This window comes from Magallana gigas, chromosome 7, assembly GCF_963853765.1.
Source record: "Magallana gigas chromosome 7, xbMagGiga1.1, whole genome shotgun sequence".
Taxonomy (NCBI): domain Eukaryota; kingdom Metazoa; phylum Mollusca; class Bivalvia; order Ostreida; family Ostreidae; genus Magallana; species Magallana gigas.
The window spans coordinates 43,264,868-43,289,431 of record NC_088859.1 but is presented as its reverse complement, the minus strand read 5'-3'; the positions used below and the strand labels follow the sequence as shown (position 1 = coordinate 43,289,431).

At 38.8% G+C, this 24,564-nt stretch overlaps 1 protein-coding gene across 4 annotated transcripts in view; it reads left to right on the top strand.

Moving 5' to 3' along the window:
• The window catches only part of LOC105330502 (uncharacterized), a 63,977-nt gene extending 39,960 nt beyond the window's left edge, over positions 1-24,017 (top strand). The window contains exons 99-160 of one of the 4 annotated variants that reach the window (XM_066066695.1): positions 92-397; positions 622-807; positions 964-1,275; positions 1,405-1,527; positions 1,617-1,805; positions 2,044-2,166; positions 2,279-2,461; positions 2,593-2,730; positions 2,904-3,215; positions 3,473-3,655; positions 3,798-3,920; positions 4,056-4,241; positions 4,363-4,491; positions 4,597-4,782; positions 5,180-5,317; positions 5,429-5,731; positions 5,846-6,028; positions 6,290-6,412; positions 6,648-6,833; positions 6,966-7,094; positions 7,226-7,540; positions 7,664-7,846; positions 7,972-8,100; positions 8,268-8,780; positions 9,016-9,318; positions 9,479-9,604; positions 9,718-9,900; positions 10,001-10,123; positions 10,497-10,679; positions 10,914-11,072; positions 11,201-11,389; positions 11,639-11,767; positions 11,878-12,060; positions 12,152-12,283; positions 12,390-12,695; positions 12,915-13,097; positions 13,279-13,404; positions 13,499-13,690; positions 13,779-13,907; positions 13,990-14,172; positions 14,278-14,406; positions 14,532-14,849; positions 14,975-15,157; positions 15,257-15,379; positions 15,470-15,661; positions 15,816-15,950; positions 16,117-16,431; positions 16,607-16,930; positions 17,262-17,750; positions 17,920-18,252; positions 18,424-18,546; positions 18,661-19,209; positions 19,302-19,680; positions 19,844-19,999; positions 20,110-20,279; positions 20,959-21,183; positions 21,343-21,599; positions 21,743-22,009; positions 22,180-22,282; positions 22,522-22,667; positions 23,158-23,179; positions 23,808-24,017. In XM_066066695.1, the coding sequence (XP_065922767.1) occupies positions 92-397; positions 622-807; positions 964-1,275; positions 1,405-1,527; positions 1,617-1,805; positions 2,044-2,166; positions 2,279-2,461; positions 2,593-2,730; positions 2,904-3,215; positions 3,473-3,655; positions 3,798-3,920; positions 4,056-4,241; positions 4,363-4,491; positions 4,597-4,782; positions 5,180-5,317; positions 5,429-5,731; positions 5,846-6,028; positions 6,290-6,412; positions 6,648-6,833; positions 6,966-7,094; positions 7,226-7,540; positions 7,664-7,846; positions 7,972-8,100; positions 8,268-8,780; positions 9,016-9,318; positions 9,479-9,604; positions 9,718-9,900; positions 10,001-10,123; positions 10,497-10,679; positions 10,914-11,072; positions 11,201-11,389; positions 11,639-11,767; positions 11,878-12,060; positions 12,152-12,283; positions 12,390-12,695; positions 12,915-13,097; positions 13,279-13,404; positions 13,499-13,690; positions 13,779-13,907; positions 13,990-14,172; positions 14,278-14,406; positions 14,532-14,849; positions 14,975-15,157; positions 15,257-15,379; positions 15,470-15,661; positions 15,816-15,950; positions 16,117-16,431; positions 16,607-16,930; positions 17,262-17,750; positions 17,920-18,252; positions 18,424-18,546; positions 18,661-19,209; positions 19,302-19,680; positions 19,844-19,999; positions 20,110-20,279; positions 20,959-21,183; positions 21,343-21,599; positions 21,743-22,009; positions 22,180-22,282; positions 22,522-22,667; positions 23,158-23,179; positions 23,808-23,813 (12,654 nt within the window). In that variant the 3' untranslated portion in view covers positions 23,814-24,017. Of the gene's footprint in view, positions 1-91; positions 398-621; positions 808-963; positions 1,276-1,404; positions 1,528-1,616; positions 1,806-2,043; positions 2,167-2,278; positions 2,462-2,592; positions 2,731-2,903; positions 3,216-3,472; positions 3,656-3,797; positions 3,921-4,055; positions 4,242-4,362; positions 4,492-4,596; positions 4,783-5,179; positions 5,318-5,428; positions 5,732-5,845; positions 6,029-6,289; positions 6,413-6,647; positions 6,834-6,965; positions 7,095-7,225; positions 7,541-7,663; positions 7,847-7,971; positions 8,101-8,267; positions 8,781-9,015; positions 9,319-9,478; positions 9,605-9,717; positions 9,901-10,000; positions 10,124-10,496; positions 10,680-10,913; positions 11,073-11,200; positions 11,390-11,638; positions 11,768-11,877; positions 12,061-12,151; positions 12,284-12,389; positions 12,696-12,914; positions 13,098-13,278; positions 13,405-13,498; positions 13,691-13,778; positions 13,908-13,989; positions 14,173-14,277; positions 14,407-14,531; positions 14,850-14,974; positions 15,158-15,256; positions 15,380-15,469; positions 15,662-15,815; positions 15,951-16,116; positions 16,432-16,606; positions 16,931-17,261; positions 17,751-17,919; positions 18,253-18,423; positions 18,547-18,660; positions 19,210-19,301; positions 19,681-19,843; positions 20,000-20,109; positions 20,280-20,958; positions 21,184-21,342; positions 21,600-21,742; positions 22,010-22,179; positions 22,283-22,521; positions 22,703-23,157; positions 23,180-23,807 lie in introns of all 4 variants that reach the window. The other 3 variants (XM_066066696.1, XM_066066694.1, XM_066066697.1) reach the window with 3 other exon arrangements.
• The last annotated feature ends 547 nt before the right edge of the window (positions 24,018-24,564 follow it).

Sequence of the window (24,564 nt, the reverse complement as noted above, 5' to 3'; positions counted from 1 at the left end):
TAAGAATTATACATTGCTTAGAAGAAAGGTTTACCAAATAATTCAATTTTAGTTTATTGCTCCAAACATTCATATTGAATGTGATTTTCAGCTCCGAGTGGTTGCCTATGATTCTGTATACCCCAACAACCGTGACACTGCCGATGTGACCATCAGTATAACCAGGAATGAGAGGTCACCAATCTTCTCTCTACCGTCCTATGAACAGACCATTCCTGACACCTTCTCCCTGGGTCAGAGAGTCCTAGATGTGACCGCCACAGACGCTGATGGAGATGTTGTGAAGTACGAAATCACTGGAGGCTCAAGAGCTCTGGAGTACTACTACATCAACCCAGACACTGGATCCATCTCTCTCAAGAAGCCTCTCACTGAGGGAAGTCAGAGTCAAGACACTGTAAGTATCCCCCTCATATTAGTAACATCTGGAGGTCTCTTTTCAATAAGGGAAACTAGGACCAATTTACTTCATTTTAGAGTCTGACTCATTATTTCATTTGGATTGCGGCTTTCTGCTAAAAAATGGTTTTTCTCTCTGATTTTTTTTATAAGTTAACATTTAGAAGAGAATAACACAATTATTTTGTAGAAGAATTATTTTATTTTCTCTCCATTATATAGCTTAACCTGAGGGCCAGAGATCAGAGGAACCCCGAGAGATTTGGAAATGCAATTGCTGTCATCAACATTCTACGTGATCAGTTTGCCCCAGTTTTCTTGAACCAGCCATACATAACTACTGTGCAGAGATTAACGGCTGTTAATTCATCAATTCTACAGACAACAGCTACAGACAATGATTTGAGGGTAAATTTATGAATACAATTTACAAGTACATGAACCAATAATTATTTCTACTTGCCAATAAAAAAATCAAGATATTTTAAAAATCTAAAGAACTTGGAGAGCACATTTTACTTTAGGGTGATCTATAAGAAACTAAAGAATGGTCCTTTTTTACAGGGAGACATCAGGTACCAGGTTACTGGTAACTACCCTGCACCAACCTTCTTTGATGTGAACGCAGTTACAGGAATGATCTTCTTGACACGATCAGTGGCTCTGGATGGACTTCTGAGTAACACCTACTTTGTGAAGCTCATTGCCTACGACACAGTGTATCCTAATATCCAGGCTACTGCTACAGCCACCATCAATGTCAACAGAAACCCCAACCCACCCATCTTCAACCCAAGTACCTACAGGGTCACCTTGTCTGAGAACCACGCCCTTGGCAGTGCTGTTGTGGACGTCAATGCCACTGATGCTGATTTTGTATGTATTCCTTTTTCTTGCAAAAGGCTCTCCGTTTTGAAATTTTTAGCATATCATATAATGTATTGATACTGATGGACCATTGCTAATTTCCAAGTGTTTCTGATTTTAGAAATTCTATAATTTCAGGATGTCCTGGTTTATTCCATTGTTGGCAATGCTGATGATTTCAGCTATTTCTACATCAATCCTGAATCTGGACTTATTTCGCTGAAGCGCACTCTTACAGAAGCTGTTGGCAATCAATTTGATGTAAAGATATTAACCTTTTAATGAAGCTTTTTTTTTTTAACCAAGATGATCAAAGACAACTTAACAAATTGAAATAAATTTTCTTGTAGTTCAATACCATTGCTCGGGATCAAAGTAACCCGGAGAGATCTGCTACAGCTTACGTTGTTATAGACGTGTTAAGGGACACATCACCTCCTGTTTTCATACAAGAACCTTATGTTGTAACCAACTTACCAGAGACCAGTGCAGTGGGAACCTCCATTTACACCGTTACTGCTAGAGACAATGATCTCAAGGTATGATGCACAGTAGAAACAAAAAGAAAAGAATCTGTAGGACCATACATGTACTTTGGTTTTGTATCGGAAAGTTTAATATTACATGGCATGTCTACGTTTCATTATTTTTTAAGATAAAAACTTTCAATTAATTTAACCATGTATGTGTTTGTAAAGATACATGTATCAACACTTAACAAGAGATTACATGTATATGTGTAGTACATTTTTAAGTATATTTTTTCTCCATCATCAGGGACAGATAGTGTACAGTGTAATTGGAGATCTTCAGACTCCCTTCTACTTTGATGTCAACTCAAGATCTGGTATTGTCACCATTAAGAACAGCCTAATACAGGATAATGCCCAGACTTACATTGTATGTACAACTTATTTACTAGATACTTGTATACTAGTTTACCATTTTACTCCAACATTTCTTGGGAGTTTGACTACAATAGAATTTGCACAATATGGCTATGTTGTTACAGCTGAGGGTGACAGCCTATGACAGTCTGTCTACATCCAGAGTGGCCACATCCACCGTGTCCATCAATGTCATCAAGAATCCCAGTGGCCCCATCTTTACCCTGCCCGCTTATGAGGTTACAATCCCAGAAACTCAATCCCTGGGCTCCACTGTCGTCAATGTTACTGCCACTGATCAGGATGGGGTAAGACCACTACCCTGATAATGTAGCGCAATGGTTGTGGGGTCAATTTGTTTATACATTGTTCTTACATAATTATGGTGGGAATCATTGTGTGTAGACGATGTACAATAAGGTTTTTAATCACTTTTCAGGATGCTGTGAGATATTCCTTGGTTGACAACTTGAATGGAAACAACCCACTGGCATATTTCTTCATCATCTCTGACACTGGGTTCATCTACCTGTCTCAGCCTCTGACCAATAATGCCAACCAGGTGGACAGGTATCAGGTAGGTGTCTGTTGTTTATTTTTGTTAGGTTTAAGGAGGCTGGATGGTCAAGAAAATATCTATCAGTTCAACCTTGAGATTTTAGATATGATTTTTTTTTAGACAAACCGTTATTAAGTAAATGAAAATTCTTAATAGTGACAAGGTTCTAAGTTTTCTGTTGCTGGTTGTAGATGACATGTATAGCCACGGACCAGAGAGCCAATCCCAGGACTGCCTCAGCCAGAGTGACGGTGAACATATTGAGGAACCGCTTCAGGCCCGTGTTTGTGAACACGCCATATGGATTCAGTCACTCTGAGAACGTTCAGGTTGGCACTAGTCAATACAGAGTGTCTGCCGTGGACAGTGACCTTGTTGGCAGGATAAACTATGACGTCATTGGGGACGGAATTGCACCTTACTACTATTCTGTGAACTCTCTGACTGGAGACATCACTATCAGAAATGCCCTCACCACAGACCGACTCAATGTTAACTACGTTGTGAGTATATACCTGACTATTGCATCACTTTGTCATGTGTTATTACAGTGTAATTTAGTTAGTTTTGATGATTATACATGTATTTTTATGGCAACACATTCTTATATGAATATTTCAGATATTAAAACTTTTAGTTGGAAACTACACATATCTGACATACATGTAGCCTAATTCATGTAAAAAAAATTATAACCATTTAAAAAAGTAACAATTTATCTTTTTAATGAGGGTTTTTTTTATCAATAAACCTGTTTCAGCTGAGAGTGCGTGCCTATGACACAGCCTACCCCACAGAGACTGCCACAGCCACTGTCAACATTGGAGTCTCAAGGAATGAGAATCCTCCAGTCTTTGGCCAGAACCCTTACCGAATCACCATCAATGAAACCGTTGGAGTGGGCACCTGTATCCTGGATGTGGATGCCACTGATGCTGATGGGGTAAGTTTGACTGATTATTAGTTGTACCAAAACTGAAGATTGATAGGTTTTTCTGCTATGAGATAATACTGTATAGGATTTTTGTGGACTGTCAAATGCTGGTTTCTTTAAAATCTAGATTGTATTTCTGTTTACATTATAGGACCGAGTGGTGTACAGTTCAAATGGAGACAACTCTACCCTGTTTTACTTCTACATCTCAGTGGACACTGGACTTATCTGTGTCAGACAGCCTCTCTATGGAGCTACACAAACCGAATACAGGGTAATTGATTTAAAATAACATTACAGTTTCAAATAGTGTTGCAACTTAATCTCCAAAAGTACTTTAATGTACGATACAGGGGTCATTCAACAAATCCTTGATGTTTTTGTTCAATCATCTGTCTCTTTTTGCCAGTTGAGAATGATTGCAAGTGACCAGGCGACCCCCGAGAGGTTTGGTTATTCAGATGCTTTCATCACCGTGGTAAGGGACCAGGGACCACCCTTCTTTATCAACCAGCCATATCAGACCACCATCAACGAGCTGGACGCAGTGGGTCGTCAGACCTATGTCGTCACAGCAAGGGACAACGACTTGGTGGTAAGCTCTTATGGATAAAAGGCCTTCATGAAAAATATAAATATTTCTTACACATTTCCTGTTATTATGATACATTGTAGTTAAGCGAACAATTTTATGAAATGTGTCAATTTTTTATTAGGGAGCTATACGCTATGAAATGATTGGAGACTATCCAACCCAGAGCTTCTTCAGAATCGATCCATTCACTGGAAACATCACCAACACTGTCAGTCTGAAGAGTGACAACATACGATCTCAACAATATGTTGTAAGTTGCATGCTTATTTGTGAGAATGATTAAAACATAACCCTTTACATAGATTAATATTAGGATTGAGAATTGTTTAAATATCACTGAATTTCTTTTTCTCAGGCCCGTATCATAGCATTTGATACTGCAAGACCATCTGCTAGTGCTGTAGCAACTGTCAACATCTTTGTAATCCGTAATCCAAACGCCCCACAATTCCGGCTGCCATCTTACTCTACCACTATAAATGAGAACCAGGCCATTGGACAGTTCATCATAAATGTGACAGCAACTGATGCTGATGTGCAGGTTAGCCATTATTTTAAACTGGAAACAGCTTTAGTTAATGAATTGAACAAGGCAAACCAGCATGAAATCACAATATATTATACATTTGTATATCATATTTTTCGGATTTGAGGTCGACCCTGTTAATAGGGCATTAGAGACTGTTTTTAGAAATATATGAGAAATACATGAAGAAAATATAGAATGTACTTGTAATAATAACATAATATCAATATTGTATATAAACCTAAACTAATTGGATTGATTTTACTTTGAATATCATTCTACTGGTATATGCATCAGGATTTTAACCTATACCTTAAGTTTCTTTCTTAGCCCTGCATGTGCGAGAGCATAAGGTCTTTTCTGAGGACTAGCCATTACAAATTATTGTTCACTAAGTATGTTTGTTTTTCAGGACACCATTTCCTACTCCATCATCAGCCAGCAGTCTTCACCATTCAGTACCAACACTCTGTACTTCTACATCGATCAGATCAGTGGAAACATCTGGCTCAGAGAGTCCCTTCTCTCCACCTCATTCAGTCAGTTTGTGGTAAGTTTTGACTGAATACTTGAATAGAAATGTAAAACAAAATTCAAAAACATTATTTCTTGTGGCCTGAACTAGAAGTCTTTGCACTAACAACTGAATTTTTTTTCCTAGTTACAACTGCGAGCCTGTGACAATGGATTCCCCCAGAAGTGTGCCAACAGCACAGCCTTCATCACTGTCAACAGGAACCAGTTCCCTCCAGTGTTTATCAACGCCCCGTACTTCCAGAGAATTGAGGAGGACCGGGCTGTGGGCAGCAATGTCCTCACTGTCACCGCCACTGACCAGGACCTGATCGGCGCCATCGTCTACGAGGTGGTTCTCCCCGGATCCCCCTACTTCATTGTGGATCCCGCCTCTGGGGTGGTCTCACTAGCTTCCTCTGTAAAACTGGACAGCAACTTACAATACAGGGTATGTTTGGGTTGTGGGAGAAAGCGTATTTATTATCTTTGCTCTAGTGATTCATATATGAATCTGGAGTATAGTACAGCAATTTTATAGGAAAATGTTTTGTGGTTGTTACAGTTCCAAGTAGCTGCCTATGACAGTCAAGACCCAACACGCAGGACCACCAGTCAAGTGACCGTTGAAGTTACCAGGAACCCCAGTGGACCGTCATTCCTTAGTGGTCAGTATGAGACAACCATTGCAGAGACCTACCCACTGGGAGAGGGCGTCATCAATGCCACTGCTGTGGACAGGGATGGGGTAAGAGCATATTAATTCATAAATGTTTTAACAACTTTGTTATCATCAGTTTAAGAAAGTTTACATGGTAAAAACATGCAGGAAATAACATGTAATTTTAAAGTGCGTCTACATATCAATAGAAAAAAAACTTTTTAAAACTTTGAGAAATATATCGCAGTTTTATGATTGAAATGATTAATTAGCATACATGTAGTCAAATAATGGAATCACGTTTGGTTTCCTTGTCACTATAGTAGGATTTTTACTTTCAAATTGTAGGATCGCTTGCGGTACTCCATTGTTACAGATGATATTTCTAAGCAGTACTTTTACATAAATCCTGATACTGGAGTCATCTCCCTTAGAAGAGTGTTGACAGACAACAACATTGGCAGGTTCTCTGTAAGTGCATGTACACCACAGGCTTAGATCAAGGATTACCTGTGTTAACTTCTATGTTCTTTTAAATATGCTAAAACATTATAAATATATAAGGTTGAAGCAGTGTGACACGCTTGCAAATGAATCGCATTTAGTAGAAAAAGTAAAAGGCAACAAGTTTTGTTAGCTTTTAAGGAAATATAGATTTTTATAACGATCTCGAATCTGGGCTTTATCTGTGGTTGTACGATTTTAGATGAGCCTCCAAGCTTCTGACCAGCGTGTGCCAGAGAGAGTGGCCACCATTCAGGCCTTTGTGAATGTTCGGCGAGACAATCAGCCTCCGTTCTTTATCAACACTCCCTATGGTAGAGCCATTCGTGAGAACCAAGTCATCAACACCACCATACTCACTGTGACTGCCACAGATAGTGACTTAGTGGTAAGCTTTATATACAGTTACAGAATCAGTGAACATCATAAAACTTAAAAAAAGTAGAAACATGTTAAATACAAATTTATTATACACTTCTTTACTTTAGATTCACCATACTGTATGTCACTTTTTAAACAGGGTTCAATCCGATATGAGTCCATTGGAATCTTCCCTGCTCAGACCTTCTTTGAAGTAAACACTGTATCTGGAGCAATCAATATCATCCGATCTGTCAGAGATGATGTCATTTTGAGGGCTTCTTACACTGTAAGTCTTAACACAATTTCTCAGACTCTCATTCAATTAAAAAACCTATTATTATCCATTGAATGACAGTAAATATTTCACTTGCTAAAAGCAAACATCTTAATATTTTAAATTTGTTTTGTTCTCAACAGCTCCGTGTCATTGCTTATGACACAGCTTACCCAACAAACAGAGCCACTTCTGACGTAATTATCTCGGTCACTCGAGATGAGTTTGGCCCCGTTTTCACTCCCTCGGCTACCTACGAAATAACAATACCCGAGACAACCAGTATTGGCAGTCAGGTGATCACAGTTCTGGCAGTGGATCAGGATGCTAATGATATCATTACATACCAGTTGGTGAACTCCACCTCTAATGGGACCGAATACTTCTACCTGGATCGTGACACTGGAGCCATCACACTGAGGAGATCTCTAGAGGGCACATTCATCAATGCTTACACGGTAAGGAGACGGGAAAAGCAGTCAGAATTATAATCTTTAACATGAATACATATTATGGCAAAAATGAGTCGCAACATATAGATGTTTCAATATAATCATTATTTCGTTGACCTACTTCTACAGCTGACAGTCCGAGCCACAGACAACAGAATCCGCTCAGCCCTGGCTACTGTTCGTATCTTTATAACAAGACAAATTAACCAGCCTCCAGTCTTTGTTAACACTCCTTATGAGACCACCATAGAAAGCAGCCGTCAGATAAACTCCACTGTATACACAGTGACTGCTGTGGACTCCGATCTACAGGTAGGGTGTCGTGCAAAGATTTATGCACACTGTTTTCTCCAACAATTATTTCACGCAATCGAGATGAATTATGTTCCTTTAATCGGTTAAACAACATTGATATGTACACATTTTTTTTTTTCTAGGGTACTATTCGCTATGAAGTGATCGGATACTTCCCAGCCACCGATTATTTCACACTGAACTCTTTCAATGGCCGAATCAGTCTGATAAGATCCGTGTCAAATGACCAGTACTCATCTCTACTCTATGTGGTAAGATATCAAACATTACTTGAGCCTAGGTAAATCAGTCAAAATTTCAAATAGCAGTATCAAAATACACATGAACATGCATTAATGTCTTTCTTTGCAAAGTTTTCATTACCATATGTTTAGTGAAAGAAATACATGTACTTGATTTTAAAATTTTGAATTTGTAGTTGCGTGTTGCTGCCTATGACACCCTGGATCCCACTCGCAGGACAGAGGCAAATGTTCTGATTAACATCAACCGTAATCCCAATGCACCAATCTTCAGTGAGCAGTCCTATTTCATCACTGTCCAGGAATCGGTCGCCCTTGGAACCAACATCAGGACCCTGACAGCCACAGACAACGATGGGGACACTGTCACCTACGAAATCATTGATCAGAACACAGCTGGCTCCAACTATGCACGGGAATATATCTTCCTTACTTCCAACTCTGGGGAACTGATAGTGAAGAAATCACTTGTTGGAATCGGGACCAGTCAGTTTACCTTTACTGCCCGTGCCAGGGATAGAAGATATCCAGAGAGATTTGGAACAGCCTCAGTGACCATCTCCATTGTCAGAGATCAGTTCAGACCTCAGTGCCAGAGTTCTAATGCAGTGACCACTATCACAGAAACCAGAGGAGTTAATGAGACCTTCCCATTCTACACTGTTGGAGTTACTGATGGAGATCTGAAGGTAGAAATTGCTACAAAGTTAAAATTTGGCTTCAACTTTCAGAATCTATGTGAATCTATATGAAAAGAAATTATGGTTAAGTCATGTTATGAAAAGTACTCATCTGATATTTTATTCTAAATGAATTTTTTTCTGTTCCATGTTTTGAATTTTAAGTTTTTATAAGATATTTATCATTGGTTGTATTTAGGACTACATTACAGCTTTGAAATAAAATTTGAAATCTGATTTTCAGGGTAGAATTGTGTATCGCGTTATTGGAGACGGTGCTGCCTTGGCATACTTTGGAAACATTGACCAAAATGGTGGCTTGTATGTAACGAGAAACCTGAAACTAGACAGTCTGACCCAGTACACTGTCCGTGTGGAGGCCTACGATTCAGCTTACCCATCTAATCCCACCGTGTGTACCGTCACCATCAATGTCATTCGTAACCCAAGCTCTCCCATCTTCATTGGAAATTACGAGACTACCATCAATGAGAACTACCCTGTTGGAGACGTCATTCTGACAGTCACAGCAAGAGATGCTGACCTTGTATGTATACCAGTTCTGAGTGCTTTCTTTAATAAGTGAATTGTATGATGCATTTAATTCTAGATCAGAACTTTTGTTGCAAGAATTAACAGCTTTCTCTAAAATCCCAGTACCCACTCCAATTAAATTTAACATGGAACTACATGTATTTAAATTTCAGGACACTGTCACATACAGAATCGTAGCACAAGACGCCAACAATTATTTCTACATTGCCCCAGAGTCTGGTGGAATTTATCTCCGCAGGAGCATCTTCCTATCCAACTCTATCAACAACAGATATGTGGTATGAGTTTGAATCTTTTCTTATAACATTTGTTTTCAAAAATGAATTAAAGATAAATTGATCTTTAGAGAAGAATTTCCATATTGACACTAAACTAATAATTGCTTTTGCAGATGACTGTCCAGGCATCAGACAACCGTTTACAACCAAGATTGACCAATGCTACAGTTATTATTAATGTTGTGAGAGGCCAGCCACCTTTCTTCCTCAATACACCCTACTCTACTGCAGTTAATGAGCGTGTGGCCATTGGAACCTCTGTGTACAGAGTGTCAGCTCAGGATAATGATCTTATTGTAAGTTTGTTGGCTATTGTTGTAATCAAATCATATATATGTGATAAAAGATCGTGAGAGCTTGCATTTTACATTTATAGTTTAATTTGTCATCTTACAGGGCAACATTCAGTACAATCTGATTGGAGATATCCCCGGCTCTAGCTATTTCCGTGTCAACTCCACCACTGGAATGGTGTTTGTTGCCGTCAATCTCCGTCAGGACAGCACTCAGTTCTATCAGGTAGTATTTGTGTATTGCTTAAAAATCATTTGTCTCTTATAAATCAAACAATTTTCTTTTAATGTTGCTTACTCAGAAATAAACACAAATTTTTTTCTCTTCTGGTATTGTGCTAAAGTGCATGGTAGCAAATTTATTAGGAGATAAATTTACATATTGAAATTAATTTACAGTAATAAGAAAGTACAATACAGTAAAACTGAATATTCTATAAATCTCTTACCCATGCAAATTGAGAATTTCAAAGTGTTAGTCTAATTCTGAAGGCCATTAAATTGTTGCACTTAATTTTCAAAGTTGTATGTATTACATGCATATGTTGTTGAACCAATATGAACATGTCTTCTAATCATTTGTTTTCTTTGACCTACAGTTACGGGTGACTGCCTTTGACACAGCCGTCCAATCACAAATTGCCGAGGCCCTCGTCAGTATCAACATGATCAGGAATGAGAATCCTCCCATCTTTGTCAACGAGCCTTACACCACCACAGTCCCCGAGAGTATCAGCCTGGGCTCCAGCATCTACAAAATATCAGCCACTGATGCAGATAATGTAAGTACAGAATATTTCACTTTAAAATATTGAACACTCAGAATCTGTAAATTCATTGGATTTGTGATTGTGTAGCTTTTTTGTTTTCAATCTTTCTCCATGTTGTTTAGGATGTAAGTATAGAATATTTAACTTTTATTGAAGAAATGTTAAACACTCAAAATCTGTTAATTGAGGGAAGTTGTGATTGTGTAGCTTTGGTTTTTAATCTTTCTCCATGTACATGTTGTTTAGGATGTTCTGCGCTACAGTATTGTGGGTGTGTCGTATGCCAACCAGCAGGTCTTCAATACCACCCTGTCAGATTACTTCTACATCAATCCCGACTCAGGAATCATCTATCTCACGAGGTCCCTCGTCAACTTTGGATTCTCATCTCTCAACCAGATTCAGGTAGCTACAGTTTGTGATAAGACTGGCAATAATACTTAAAGCTTTTACATGTAAATCTTGGCTTTCTTTTCTTTTAAAGATGAATTTCTTTAAAGATGAATTTCATAAATAAGCTTTCACTTTATCAGATCACTGTGAGAGTAACAGATCAGCGAGTGACCCAGGAGAGGATAGACACCTCGACTGTGGTGGTCAATGTTCAGAGAGACCAGTTCCCACCCGTCTTCCAGAACACGCCCTATGGTGTGTCCATTACAGACAGTCAGGCTCTCAACACCACCATCTACACCGTCTCGGCTGTGGATTCTGACCTGCGGGTAAGTGAGAGGATGGACATAAGGGGTGTGGGAGTGGAATCAATTGAGGATTACTCAATACGTGGCAATCCTGGGAATAATTCAATATCGTGAAGATATCTCTTTTGCATTGTATTGATTCTGAGCATTTTCATGAGTTACTGTTTGCAAAATGAGAATCTCATTTTTTATCCAGCTAAGTCTCCAGAAGCCCTTAAAAAAGATACAATGCAAAAAGGCTAAAGATTAAATATTTGGGTTTTTTTTCAGGGAAGAATTGTATATGAATCTATTGGGGTGTACCCAGCTCAGACCTTCTTTGCCGTGAATAATTTAGATGGCCGTATCACTGTGATTGACAACTTGATGAATGATGGATTCTACAGATCCTCCTACACTGTAAGTAAAGTTTTAAGTTGTTAGTTCAGAAAAAAAAAAATGTGTGATACTTGCACTTGCATATGATGTATGTACATATTATATTTAATCTTTGTGATATTTGACTACAGCTGAGAGTGATTGCCTATGACAATTTGTCCCCTGCCCTGAGAGCCACAGCTGATGTCCTGATCTCTGTAGGAAGAAACGTCAACCCACCACTCTTTGATCAGCAACAGTACCAGCAAACTATTCCTGAAACCTTCGCCTTTGGCAGAGGAGTGATCAGTGTCCGTGCAACAGACAGAGATAATGTATGAACTTGGATCATGAAGGTTTTTGATGTTGAATGTGAATACAGCTGATTTTGTTTTTATATTTCATTACTCAAATTCTTACCTGCAGGATGCCATTACCTACAGCATCATTGGAGACAACCAGAACAGCATCTCTCTATCCTATTTCTTCATTGAGCCAGCCAATGGCACCATTTACCTACGTCAGTCACTGGAAAATAACAATATTGATCAGTTCACAGTGAGTATCAGAGATTAAGATTAAGATCTTTAAAAGAAAGAGAAATATAACTTGTTCACTTCTTTAAATGATGTGCAAGGGCTAATGTTGACTATATATTTTTTAGTTCACTGTACGAGCCACTGACAATGGCCGACCTAGCCGTTCCACCACTGCCCAGGTGGTAGTGTTTGTGACCAGGAACCAGTTTAACCCTGTGTTTGTCCAGACTCCCTATGTGACCAGTGTCCAGGAGAACACAAATAATGGCTCCCTAATCTACACTGTGACAGCTGTGGACCAGGATCTGCAAGGCAGGATTGTATACCGCGTCACAGGCACTCTGTCCGCTCCCAGCTTCTTCAGACTGGATCAGGATGGACGGGTGTACACTAATGGAAATCTCCGAACAGACGTCTCCCTCACCTATGTTGTAAGAATTCATTTAATGGAGTCATTTGATGAATGTGACATTTTTGGTATTGCTTTTTGTCTTTCTATTCAGCATTAGGCTGAAGAAAGATTTTACTGTGTTGGACTTTCAAGTCCATTAAATTTTTTTTTAGCACATTTGTAGAGGTAGAGAGAAAGTGTGTACATTGCACACATGTATATGATGCTATACATGTATGTTTGCATTTTATATTTTTAGCTGCGAGTGCAGGCCTACGATAGTTCTGTCCCGACCCAGACCACCACTGCTGATCTGACCATCAATGTGCTGAGAAACATCAACCCCCCAGTCTTTTCCCAGGACACCTACTCCACCAGAATCAGTGAGGCCGCCAGCATTGGCTCCCGGCTCATCGACACCACTGCTACAGACCTAGACAATGTAAGTTTACAGTCCAGCAGTTCTTTCAGCCATTTTGATATCTCTTGATATTAATGAATTAGAAGTGAAGAGAATATCAGGATCTATGAGATATGCATACATGTGTATCATCAAATCATCCTGCTATGTAAATGTGTATAGAATTTGATACTGATGGTATTATATGCTTTTGATACTACAGGACCGTCTGACGTACTCCTTGAGGAACAATGAGCAGAGATGTGTTGACATGTTCTTCATTGATACTGCCAATGGTGACATCTTCTTGAAGAAGTCCTTCTTGGATATATCAGATGTTACATTCTCAGTAGGTGCCATCGCTCCTAATTCTGAAATCAGTGAATATAAACAACTGTAACAGTAGTGAGTATGCTGACCATGACTACCCTTTGTCTTTGTAGTGTACTGTACAAGTGACAGACAATGGCTATCCCAACCCTCAGTCCGACACAGCCACTGCTATCATCACAATCGACCGAGATCTGAACGTACCTGTGTTCACCAGCAATGCTCGCTATGCTGTGACCATTGATGAAACCACCAACATTGGAAGTTCCATTCTGAATGTGCAGGCTTCAAGATTGAATCTAGTGGTATTTACATTTATAAAAGACACTCCATATGGAAAACTGATTAACCTGTGAATAATTACTGTATGTATCTCAATTTTGAACTTTCCAGGGACGTATTTACTATGAATCAATTGGAGATTATCCTGCCCAGAGTTTCTTCATGGTACAGAACACCAGTGGTGCCATCAGCGTCACTCAGGATCTGCGTCAAGACAACCTGCGTCTGAACTCCTACTTGGTGAGATTTTGACTCTAGCTATTCTTTTTTCCTCCTAGACTTAAATATTTTGCACTGTTTCATATAATTGTTTGAATTACAGCTGAGAGTAGTTGCCTATGACACTAGTGTGTCTCGTCTGAGGGCTACAGCTGAATGTTTCATCACCGTCAGAAGGAACCTCAATGGACCAATTTTCAATCCTTCGACATATGAAGTGACCATCAGAGAAGAATTAGCCGTCAACACCTACATCCAGAAACTGAATGTGTCAGATCCTGATGGAGTAAGAACTGAAAACCATCTATCAAGCTTACATTTCCCATATGAATGTGTTACATTTCTAAAAGGTGAATGAAGAGTTTTAAATGTGTATTTTCTTTGATTATAGAACCGAGTGACTTGCTCAATGACAGGCGATCAGAAGGCTTTGAGCTACTTCAGTGTTGACTCACAGACCTGCTTTGTTAGAGTGAGCAGACTCCTGACAGAAGACAACACCAGGGATATCAGATATACGGTCGGTATCACTTTTCTAAGACTTTAGACGTTCTGCTTTTAGCTGAATCATGTACGTTTCTGTAAATAGAAGACATGTATGAAAATCGTGGATGGAAAAACTAAGTGAATTACTTTTGTTGACAGGTGACAGTGACAGCAACTGACAATGTCAGTCCCAACCCTCAGTTTTCCACGGCAACAGTCTTTGTGAATGTGCTCCGTGACCGTTTCCCGCCTCAGTTCACCAACCTTCCGACCGTGATCCAAGTCCAGGAGTCATCCAACATCAACAGTACTGTGTTTACAGCCACGGCCACTGACCAGGACCTGAAGGGAACCATCGTGTATGAAATGATCGGCATGTTCCCAGCTCAGAGCTTCTTTGACGTCAATCCCATCTCTGGAAGAGTGTTCCTGAGGAACGGCCTACTATCTGACAGTCTCCAGACTTCATCCTATGTAGTGAGTATTAGACTATCCCAGTGCATGAGTTTTAATATATTGATCATTGAAATCTTGCACTACTGGTTCTTGAGATAGAACGACTTTTTTCTGCTCTTGTTCACTCCCAGCACTTGTTCTTCTAGGCCCGTCTGAGAGCTTATGACTCAGTCTATCCCAACAACAAAGCCCAAGCTGACCTGACCATCTCAGTGACAAGGAACCAGTTTGGACCGGTCTTCAGCAGGTCAAGATACGAGATCTCCATCTCCGAAACTTTCCCTCTGGGCAATGAAGTTTTGGTTGTAACAGCTACAGATTCCGATGGGGTAATGAGTTGAATCCAGTTGTTTTAATTTCAAAAGATTGAGATTTAAAATTTAATTGATTTATTTACTCTGTTTAACATTTTCTGTGTTTTATATCAGGACCAAGTGATTTTCTCTAACCTTGGATCCACCAATGACCAGAGCTACTTCTACTTGAACCCTGAGACTGGACGAATTACCCTGAGGAAGTTGTTAACTGGAATCAGCCAGAACCAATTCACTGTAAGAAACTTCAAATTGTATATAAATCAGCCAGCTTTGAAATAGAGAAATTCTAATTGAAAACTTTTATTGTAATTTTCTTCTTCACAGTTCAATGTTCGAGCCACTGATAACCGACCATCCACCGTGGCACGCACAGCCGAGGCAACCGTGGTCATCTCCATCATCAGAGACTCGGGCCCCCCACAGTTTATCAGCACTCCTTACATCACCTCAGTACCAATCAACAAGGCCGTCAACACATCCTTCTTCAATGTCCAGGCCATCGATAATGATTTACGAGTAAGTTGTCCTATAGTTTAGCAGTAAATAAATGGGGCTGTCAAGTTAATTGAAAACCATCAAATAAATGCCTCTAACATTTTTAAGATAAATTCATGATTTTACTTAGATTAGAAATATATGTCAATTTTACATGTGAATGTCTTGTATGTAGGGAGTGATTCGCTACAGACTGGATGGCTACAGCCCTGGTACTCAGTATTTCTTCCTAGATCAAACCACAGGAGCCATCTATGTCAGACAACCACTGACACAAATTTCAGGACTCAACATCTTCACCTCCTTCACTGTAAGAACATAACTTTACTTTGTTTGCCAAGTTCTTTTTAAGATTTCACTGCAATGAATCCACTTATGCTCATAAATTTGATAATATGTTTGATGCCTTTTAAAAAGTTTTTGCGAAAAAAAAGGCTTAGGAAGAAGTTGTATTTATGATGCCATATTTGTTTAAGCTCTTGGTTACTGCCTACGACACTGGTGTACCAGAAATCATCACCTCTACCATTGTGACCATCACCATCACACGTAACCTCAACGCCCCAGTCTTCACAGCCAATCGCTACCAAGAGACGGTCTATGACTACATCGGACTGGGAAGCAACGTTTTACAAATTACAGCTACAGACAGTGATGTAACCAGTCCTGAGAATTCTGTCATCTACGATCTTCAGGATAACTCTGGATTCTTCACAATTCATCCATTCAATGGAATGATCACAATCGATAGGAGGCTGACTGAGGATACCACAAGGAGAACTGTCTATGTGGTATGTTGAATTATGATAACTAAAGCATAACCTTCATGGCAGGATACGAAATTTGATACTTTTGAGGATAATAAAAAACGGAAGTTTTTAGCAAATGCAAGTCCATGGCAAATGATTTTTTGTTCTACACCTTTACTACCATGGGAAAAATTTTAAACAATACATTTTCTTCCAGTTTGGTGCCACTGCAACAGATCAAGGTAGTCCAAGTAGAACAGGAACCGCCACTGTCACTGTCAATGTGATCCGAAACACTGGACAACCCACGTTTGTCACATCCATCAATTACGACGTCACCGTCAGTGAGAGTACATCTGTACTGTCCACCTTACTGCAAGTAAGAGCTGTGGACAGTGATGATGCTAACACACCCAACGGACAGATCCGCTACAGCATTGTCAGCCCAGCTGTGGCCCGCTCATTCTTCAACATTGACCCGGTCTCTGGTAACATCACATCCAGACTCTCTCTCGTCAGTGTGCCGGATGATATCTACACAGTAAGTTCTTGGGGTTTTAAGATACTGTTTGTACTCAATAGTAAATGACAATACTGTATACAGGGTTATTTTCGCCCCATGTAATTTTCCCCCTTCTACACGTGCAAACAGTTTTGCCCCGTCTTGAATTCGTCCAGACACAGTTGTGTTTAAAGAATATAAGACATTGAAATTCGCCCAGTCTTAAACTCGCCCGGTGACAACGAGGGCAAAAGGGGTGAAAATTAAACGAGGGCGAATAATTCTCTGTATACAGTAATTTTATATTTAATAATTATACTGAAATATCAATGAGTGAAACTAAAATCTGACACTTTTTGGACTTTTGTAGTTCACAGTTCAGGCAACCGACTTGGGTATCCCTGCTCTGTCCAGTCAGATTTCCGTCACCATCAGAATCCAGAGGAAGGGTCTGCCTTCGTTTGGCCAGGACGAGTACACTGTTACCTTCAATGAGGATTACGCTGTAGGAAACAATATTTTACAGCTACAGGCCACTGATCCACTGAACGCTCAGCTCCAGTATGACATCACAGGCGAGACTAACTCCCTGACCATGTTCTCCATCAATGCCCAAACAGGACAGATAACTCTTGCCCAGTCTTTCCGATCTGATTCCACCATCAGCTCCTACTTGATTCGTGTTGAAGCTTTTAGGACAACTGATCCTACAAAGAGAGCTTTCACCAAAGTGAGGGTATTTGTGACCAGGAATACCGGGGCACCTGCCTTCATTCATGGAAATCTTGAAATCACTGTGCTGGAAGACCAGGCGCTGGCAGTTGGAATTGCTGACCTCAATGCTACCGACCCAGATTCTGTGAGTTCTAATTTAAAATTTGTTATATATGGTATTATGCATAGCAGAAAATAATTATTTGCCATATTTTAAGTTGTTTATTCAAAATGTACATGAATTGGACATCTATGTGGACAATTGAAATATATATTCTTCTAAATGGAGTAATGCATGAGACTTAATTTTTCAGGGAGAAAATGGCCGTATAACCTATGTGTTACGAGGATCTGATTCAGTGCCATCATACTCAGACATTTATTTCTATGTCAACCCAACCAGTGGAGTGTTGTATGTGACCAAACGCCTCTCTGAGGACACACAGCGACCTTCCAGATATGTCCTCTCCATTACAGCTTTTGACAACGGCATCCCTCAGCTCAGCAGCAGGGTCACTGTCACTGTTAATGTCATTCGTAATCGCAACGGACCAGTTTTCTCTGGCAATTCATATGTAACAACCATTGACGAGTCTATCTCTGTGGGCACCAGTATCCTTCAAGTTCAAGCCACAGATGCTGATGGAGTAAGTAAACGAATCAATGAGTTTTTTTTACCTTACTTCCAGTGGATTTTTGTTAGCACTTGAAATACAGTAAAATAAAATCCTGTTTGATTTGCCATAATGATTACGGGTACTTGTACCCTAACAAAATGAGTAGATGTGATGTTAATAATTGTACTGTCTGTTGTCCAGGACCAGGTTCGCTATAGCATTATCAGTGGAATCCCAGGGTCCCTGTACTTTAGGATTGATGAAGTTACTGGTGTTATTGGAGTGTCTTCAGCTCTCACTCAGACTGGCCAGGAACAGTTTGCAGTATGTCATTTATATTTCAGTTTTCAAACATAGTATAAATCACTAGTAGATTTCAACGTCTTTTGATGAACAATGTAGGTATTGATAACATTCTGCTATCTCCCGGTTTTTCAGATGACTGTACAAGCCAGAGATGTTCCAGGACAAATTGCTTCCTCTAGATTTGCCACAATCCAGGTTACCATTAATGTCCGACGTAATCCCAATGCTCCAGTGTTCCTGCAGAGTCTCTACAACCTGACAATCTCCGAGTACGTGGGCGTACAGGACCTTGTTGTGACCGTCTCCGCCACAGACGCTGACTCCGCCTTCACCGACAGTGGAAGAATTCGATACAGGATCATCCAGGCCAGCTATACACCACCAAACCAATTTGCTCAATTTGTGGCAAGTGAGTCCTCCGGTGGAATCTACCTGAGTCAGCCACTGACAAGAGATGGTGTCCCCGACACATTCCAATTGATAGTGCAAGCTCAGGACTCGGCCGCTAATCCCAAATCTGCCACAGCCACCGTTTCCATCAATGTAGTCAGAAACTTGTACACCCCAACATTCAACCCCAACAACTACACCGCTCAGGTCTATGACGCCTCAGCCATTGGTACTTCACTGTTCACAGTGACAGCTACTGACGCTGATAGGACTGTCCCCTACAATAGAGACGTAAGTTTTAGCTTTTTTAACAAAAATACCATTTTTGAAAACAACCTGTATATCAATATTTATGATTATAGATAATGTGTTTGTCATTTTAGACACCAAATGCTGAGTTTAACTATGGTATGGATAAGGACTTTGCCTACGAAAACCAGTTCTTTGATGTGACAAATGACGGAAAAGTTTACATAAGGAAATCTCTGACAAATGGTGATGGCCGAACTGTCTACAGATTCCGCGTTAGTGCATTGGACGGCAGCTGGAAGCCAAAGGCTGGAAAGACAGACTGTTACGTGACTGTGATCTACTCATCCGTCAGACCGCGTGGAGTGGGATTCACCCAGGGGTTGTACAACGCTTCGGTGTTTGAGAATGTTCCTCTTCAAACCTCTCTCCTGACAGCTCAAGTAGAGAACCATGATCCAGACACAAACCTTGTGTGCATCATTTACTCAGTGTCACCTTCAACATCATTAAGTTAGTAATTTTCTTTAATTGCTATTTAAGAATGTTAAAAAAAACTTATAGGGAAACTTGAAATTTTCTAAAGTTGGGCTTAGTTTAAGAGTTTGATTTTTTCTTTTAAATGTAAAAAATGAAACATTAGCACTCAAATTCTGATCATATTTGCCTCTATTAGGTCTGTTTGATGTGGCTGTGGTCGGAAATGCATGTCAACTACGCGTCAGTGGTAACATTGACAGAGAGGCAAGCGGTCAGTACATCATTGTGATCGGAGTCCGAGAGGAGGCCAGAAGGACGAAGCGACAAGCAACAAATCAACAGACACCTTATGGTAAGGGAGTTAAAAATATTGTCAACAAATTAACATGTTACAGTTTTCTACTGGTACATAAATATTGATACATGTTATGAGAAATGAACAATGCTCTCTCTGTTTTGCAGTATACAACACCTTCCAGAATGCCACAGTGATCTTGACAATAGAAGATAGAAATGACAATGCCCCACAGTTCATCTATCCACAATATCCTGGTCAATTGCTGAACAGAAACCTGTACGTGGGAGCCATTTCAATCAACGCTCCAGCTGGCAGCAATGTACTCTCCATTTATGTAAGTCTTCCTAATGTTACTATCAATTATCAAATGTTTTCCCACTGTCTTCTGTATTGCTAGCTTCCTTAAAAAACGGGTATTCTGTATAGCATTTATTTCACTAATACATGTATGAATACAAGGAAGCCCACTACTGAAGGCAACCATGTGTGGGTATTGTTTTCATTCCCGTATTTACGGGGGCTCTCTGCATCTTGAAATAATTTCTCAAATCGGCAAAAAAATAATGAATATGATAGATAGCTATGATGATGGATAAGAAATATACCTCTAGTCAAATAGGTGATAAAATGTACATTTTTGAATAAAAAATTACTTAAAAAATGTTATTCAGTAAATATGAACAAAAGCCCCGGGCAGATTCAAACTCATGATCTGCAGTTCAGAAGCAGTTAAAGCCTGTTATTTTAACCAATGAGCTATGCTGATAAACAAGCAAATTGGTTGATAGGAACAATTTAAGAAAACATTTTAATTGTCATATCGTGACATAGTGTTTTGAAAAAGCATAAACCTAGGTGTATTGAGGTACCTTAAGTAAAAAAAAATACGTACTTTCATAATAAACCTTTTCAGTGAGTCTTCAGGTTATTTTATACATGCATCGATAGTGTAAATTTTATGCCAACAATATTTTATTTGCCTGAAGAGTAACATTCTTTTGTTTTACTTGCAGGCTACAGATCCAGATGCTGGTCTCAATGGTCAAGTGGTATATGAGTTAGTGGACAACACTGTTTCCTCAGCATTTGGTCTCAATACATCATCTGGAAACATTTACACATTCCTCGAATTTTTCCGCACCTCAAATAATGTCAACTTGAACCCATACCAACTCAGAGTGCGAGCCTCTGACAGAGCCAGTGATATTGAACGTCAGAGCACAGAGACCACAGTTTATGTGAGTTGTTATACAACTTACAAGTTATACAAAATATTTGTAGTTGTACTTAAAGCAGTTAAGAGGAATGCTCCATTTAGGTTGTTTCACTATTCACATTGTGTCCAAGTGTGATTTTCTTGCTACATTTTACATGTATGTTTTATTTATGATCTATAGATTGATTTGATCGAGGACAAGAACAGATTTGTGATGGAGTTGAACGTGCCTCCTAGGGAAGCTGTCAGGACTGTTGAAACCACTCGTCGCGAAATCCAGAACGCCACAAACAAGATTGTCATTATTGAATCTATTCAGGCCAGGCGTATTCTTCAGAATGGACAGCTGAGTTATGATGAAAGATACTCTGATATTACCTTTGTAGTTTCTGACCCAAATAATGGATACAATCTGGTGTTGAACACTGAATTAAATCTGTAAGTACAAAAATACGAATGTTTTACTTCATTAAAAGTAATGACAAAATCTACTGAATATATTTAATCTCTTAAGTACATACTAAAATTTTCAATTATTGTGTATGTAACTATAAATAAACTGATACTGGTTTTTATCACAGGGTTGGTGCCTCCACCGCCAGTGGAACTCTGGGACAGATTAACTCTGCCCTCAGACAAACCGTGGAACTTGTCAGAACTCCATTCAGTATCAGCAGCATTCAGAGCGTGGCCTCGGGCCTCCAGGACCGTGGTAACATCGTCCGTGTGATGACCAAGTCCTACACTTGGTGGCAGGATGATCCCTGGATTGCATTTGTTGCGCTAGGTGCCATCGTCATCCTCCTGGCCTTAGTGGGAATCATCATTCTCTTCTACTCATGGTCCAGGTCAGATCCTCTTGTTTGCATTACACATTACCAATTTTCATTTTGGAAATTGTTGAATTACATGTACCTGGTACATGTACATGCATTTATTAAAGCCTGAACATAATGGGAGATTAATATACATGTATTGTTTCAGGTTTGATATTGCATTGTCTTTTTTTATTGTTTAGATACAATAGCTACTTGGCAAGCTACAGAGTTTACAGGAGAAATTATGAACATCAACCAGACTTCACTAACCCTCCAAGCTTCCTCAAAGAATATGAAACACAGGTATGTCATATCTATCAAATCTGTTAGTTAAATGTATTCTTTCTCTGACAAAATAGTGAATTAGACAAGTCCTATAATTGAATGACACTAATCAACACAACCAAAAAATTATAACAAAATAAAACAGGCTAGTTACATGTTTCAAAGCAGAGATTCACTGTAACAAACAGCAATAAGAACCTGTAGTAAATCCTATAGATTTCTGTACATTTAATTTCTAATCCTTTCTTCTCTATCAGAGTTTGAACATGTATGTCCCTCCTGATGAGACCGTGCATGACCTTGGAGAGATTAACATGAGTTTTGATCGGGATGCTTCCACCAGAAGTCAGGGTGGGGCCAGAGTGGTAGCCCGAAAAAACCCAGTGTACGACAACCGCGAGCAGTACGTTCATTATTAGTACCTCTCCACAAAATCAGGTAGAAATCAATTTTTGACCCAAATTCAATTGCACGCGTAGTGGCTTCCTAGAAATTTCATAAATTTGGTGTATGGAAAACTTACTCGATCCACAATATACATGTATTTCATGAACATGTATGTGTTCATGAAGATTTAAAGCAGTTCCACAGAGTAGCCTTGATTTCTACCTGGTGTTGATGTATGTGTTCTGTGATACTGTTGTATAGCGCACATAATTACTACAGTTAATAATGTTAATAATTTTATTGATGCAGAATAACAAAGCATATCAGTTATATCATTCTGTAAGCTATCATTCATGTGTAATAAATAGTTGAAACAGTATCCGAAATATTAACTGTAAATGCACTGCACACCGAATCTCTCTCTTCCTTGACCCCCTTTCAAGTCATTTGTAAAATTATCCTTTGGATTTGACGTTTTCTCAAAATACAAAAATTAACCTTTGCAGTAGATACGAAGTTGATGTCTTGGTGAGCATATTTTAAACTTTATATTTGCTACAATTTTTTGCTCAAATATTCAGCTTGTTTAAGTAGAATTCTATTGCTCAACAATTTTTCTTTCTTAGGTTTATACTCTGTCATATGCTTGTAGTTTCTATGATCTTGCTCAAAAAAGATAGTTGTATTACAACACTTTAGTACTAAAAGTAGTTTTCTTTAATATTTGGAAGAATTATACTAGTATAGAATGTAGAAATGATCTCTTTTTCCCCATCTTGAAGTTTAAGGTTACATGGAACCCCAACAATAAGTCTTCACATTGTTACAATGAAGTAATCTAGTACATCATGTTTATGACACTTTAAGCTTTGTAGTTTATGCTCAGTGTAGTGCTATCTACTCCACTGAGTGTCTCAATCTGTGAACTTTTGCTCTCTGTGATTTGCTTCAACTGAGTTAATTAAACTGGCAATTAACTTACCAAACTGAACCAATATACACATCATCAATTATTTTTGTAAAGATATACCGGTATATGAATTATTCAGAATTTTTTTTCAAAACACATCTTTGATTTATGTGTATTTTGAAAAGCACATTTGATTTTTCTCTTTTTTTTTTTGCAAAATTAACCATTGAATTATCTTTTTTTCAGAATTAGACTCGTCACTGGATTCCAAGACACAAGAACAAACCTGTAATCAATTAAAGATGCTAATTTTCCAAAGACAGTGCTTTAGTTCTTAAAAGTGCTAACTAATCAAATTGTTCTATTTAGATAGATTTTCATTAATATACAATTTTTTTCGATATACTCTGTATCTACCAAAGTTTATACTTTTATAATAAAATAAAACAAAAAATTTCTATTTTTCTGTTATGAAAATCATGCATATTCAGGAGAAGCTCTAGACCTTTACACAAAAAATCTTATGATCAATTTATCGTAAGCGAAAACTTATTAAGTTTTTGTTCCATTTTCACACAACGTAGATTCTTATGTATCAAATTTGTCGTAACTTTAGATAGCACATACCCTCTTGAAAGTATTTCAAAACTAAATATTAATCATGATAAAAAATGCACAGGGGAAACAGCAAAATTTAGTATTTTGAACCACATTATACCGTCATTTTGGATTATATAGCAGTTGTTGCCTGAAAAATACACAAATTCTCAAGAAATTTTATGGCAGATTTTTCTCGGAAGATTTTTTTAAGTCGCGCAAAACACACATTGTGATTGTGATGTCACATTTCGATTTCTACAACATCACATGGATTTCACTCAATGTAAGTGATGTATAATTTCAGTTTTGTGCCCTGTTTATGAGAATTTTTGTGTATGTTTCTCCTCTTTTATAAGAATTATTAAGTGAGGCGAGATCGTTGCTAGTAAAAGGATAACTCGTA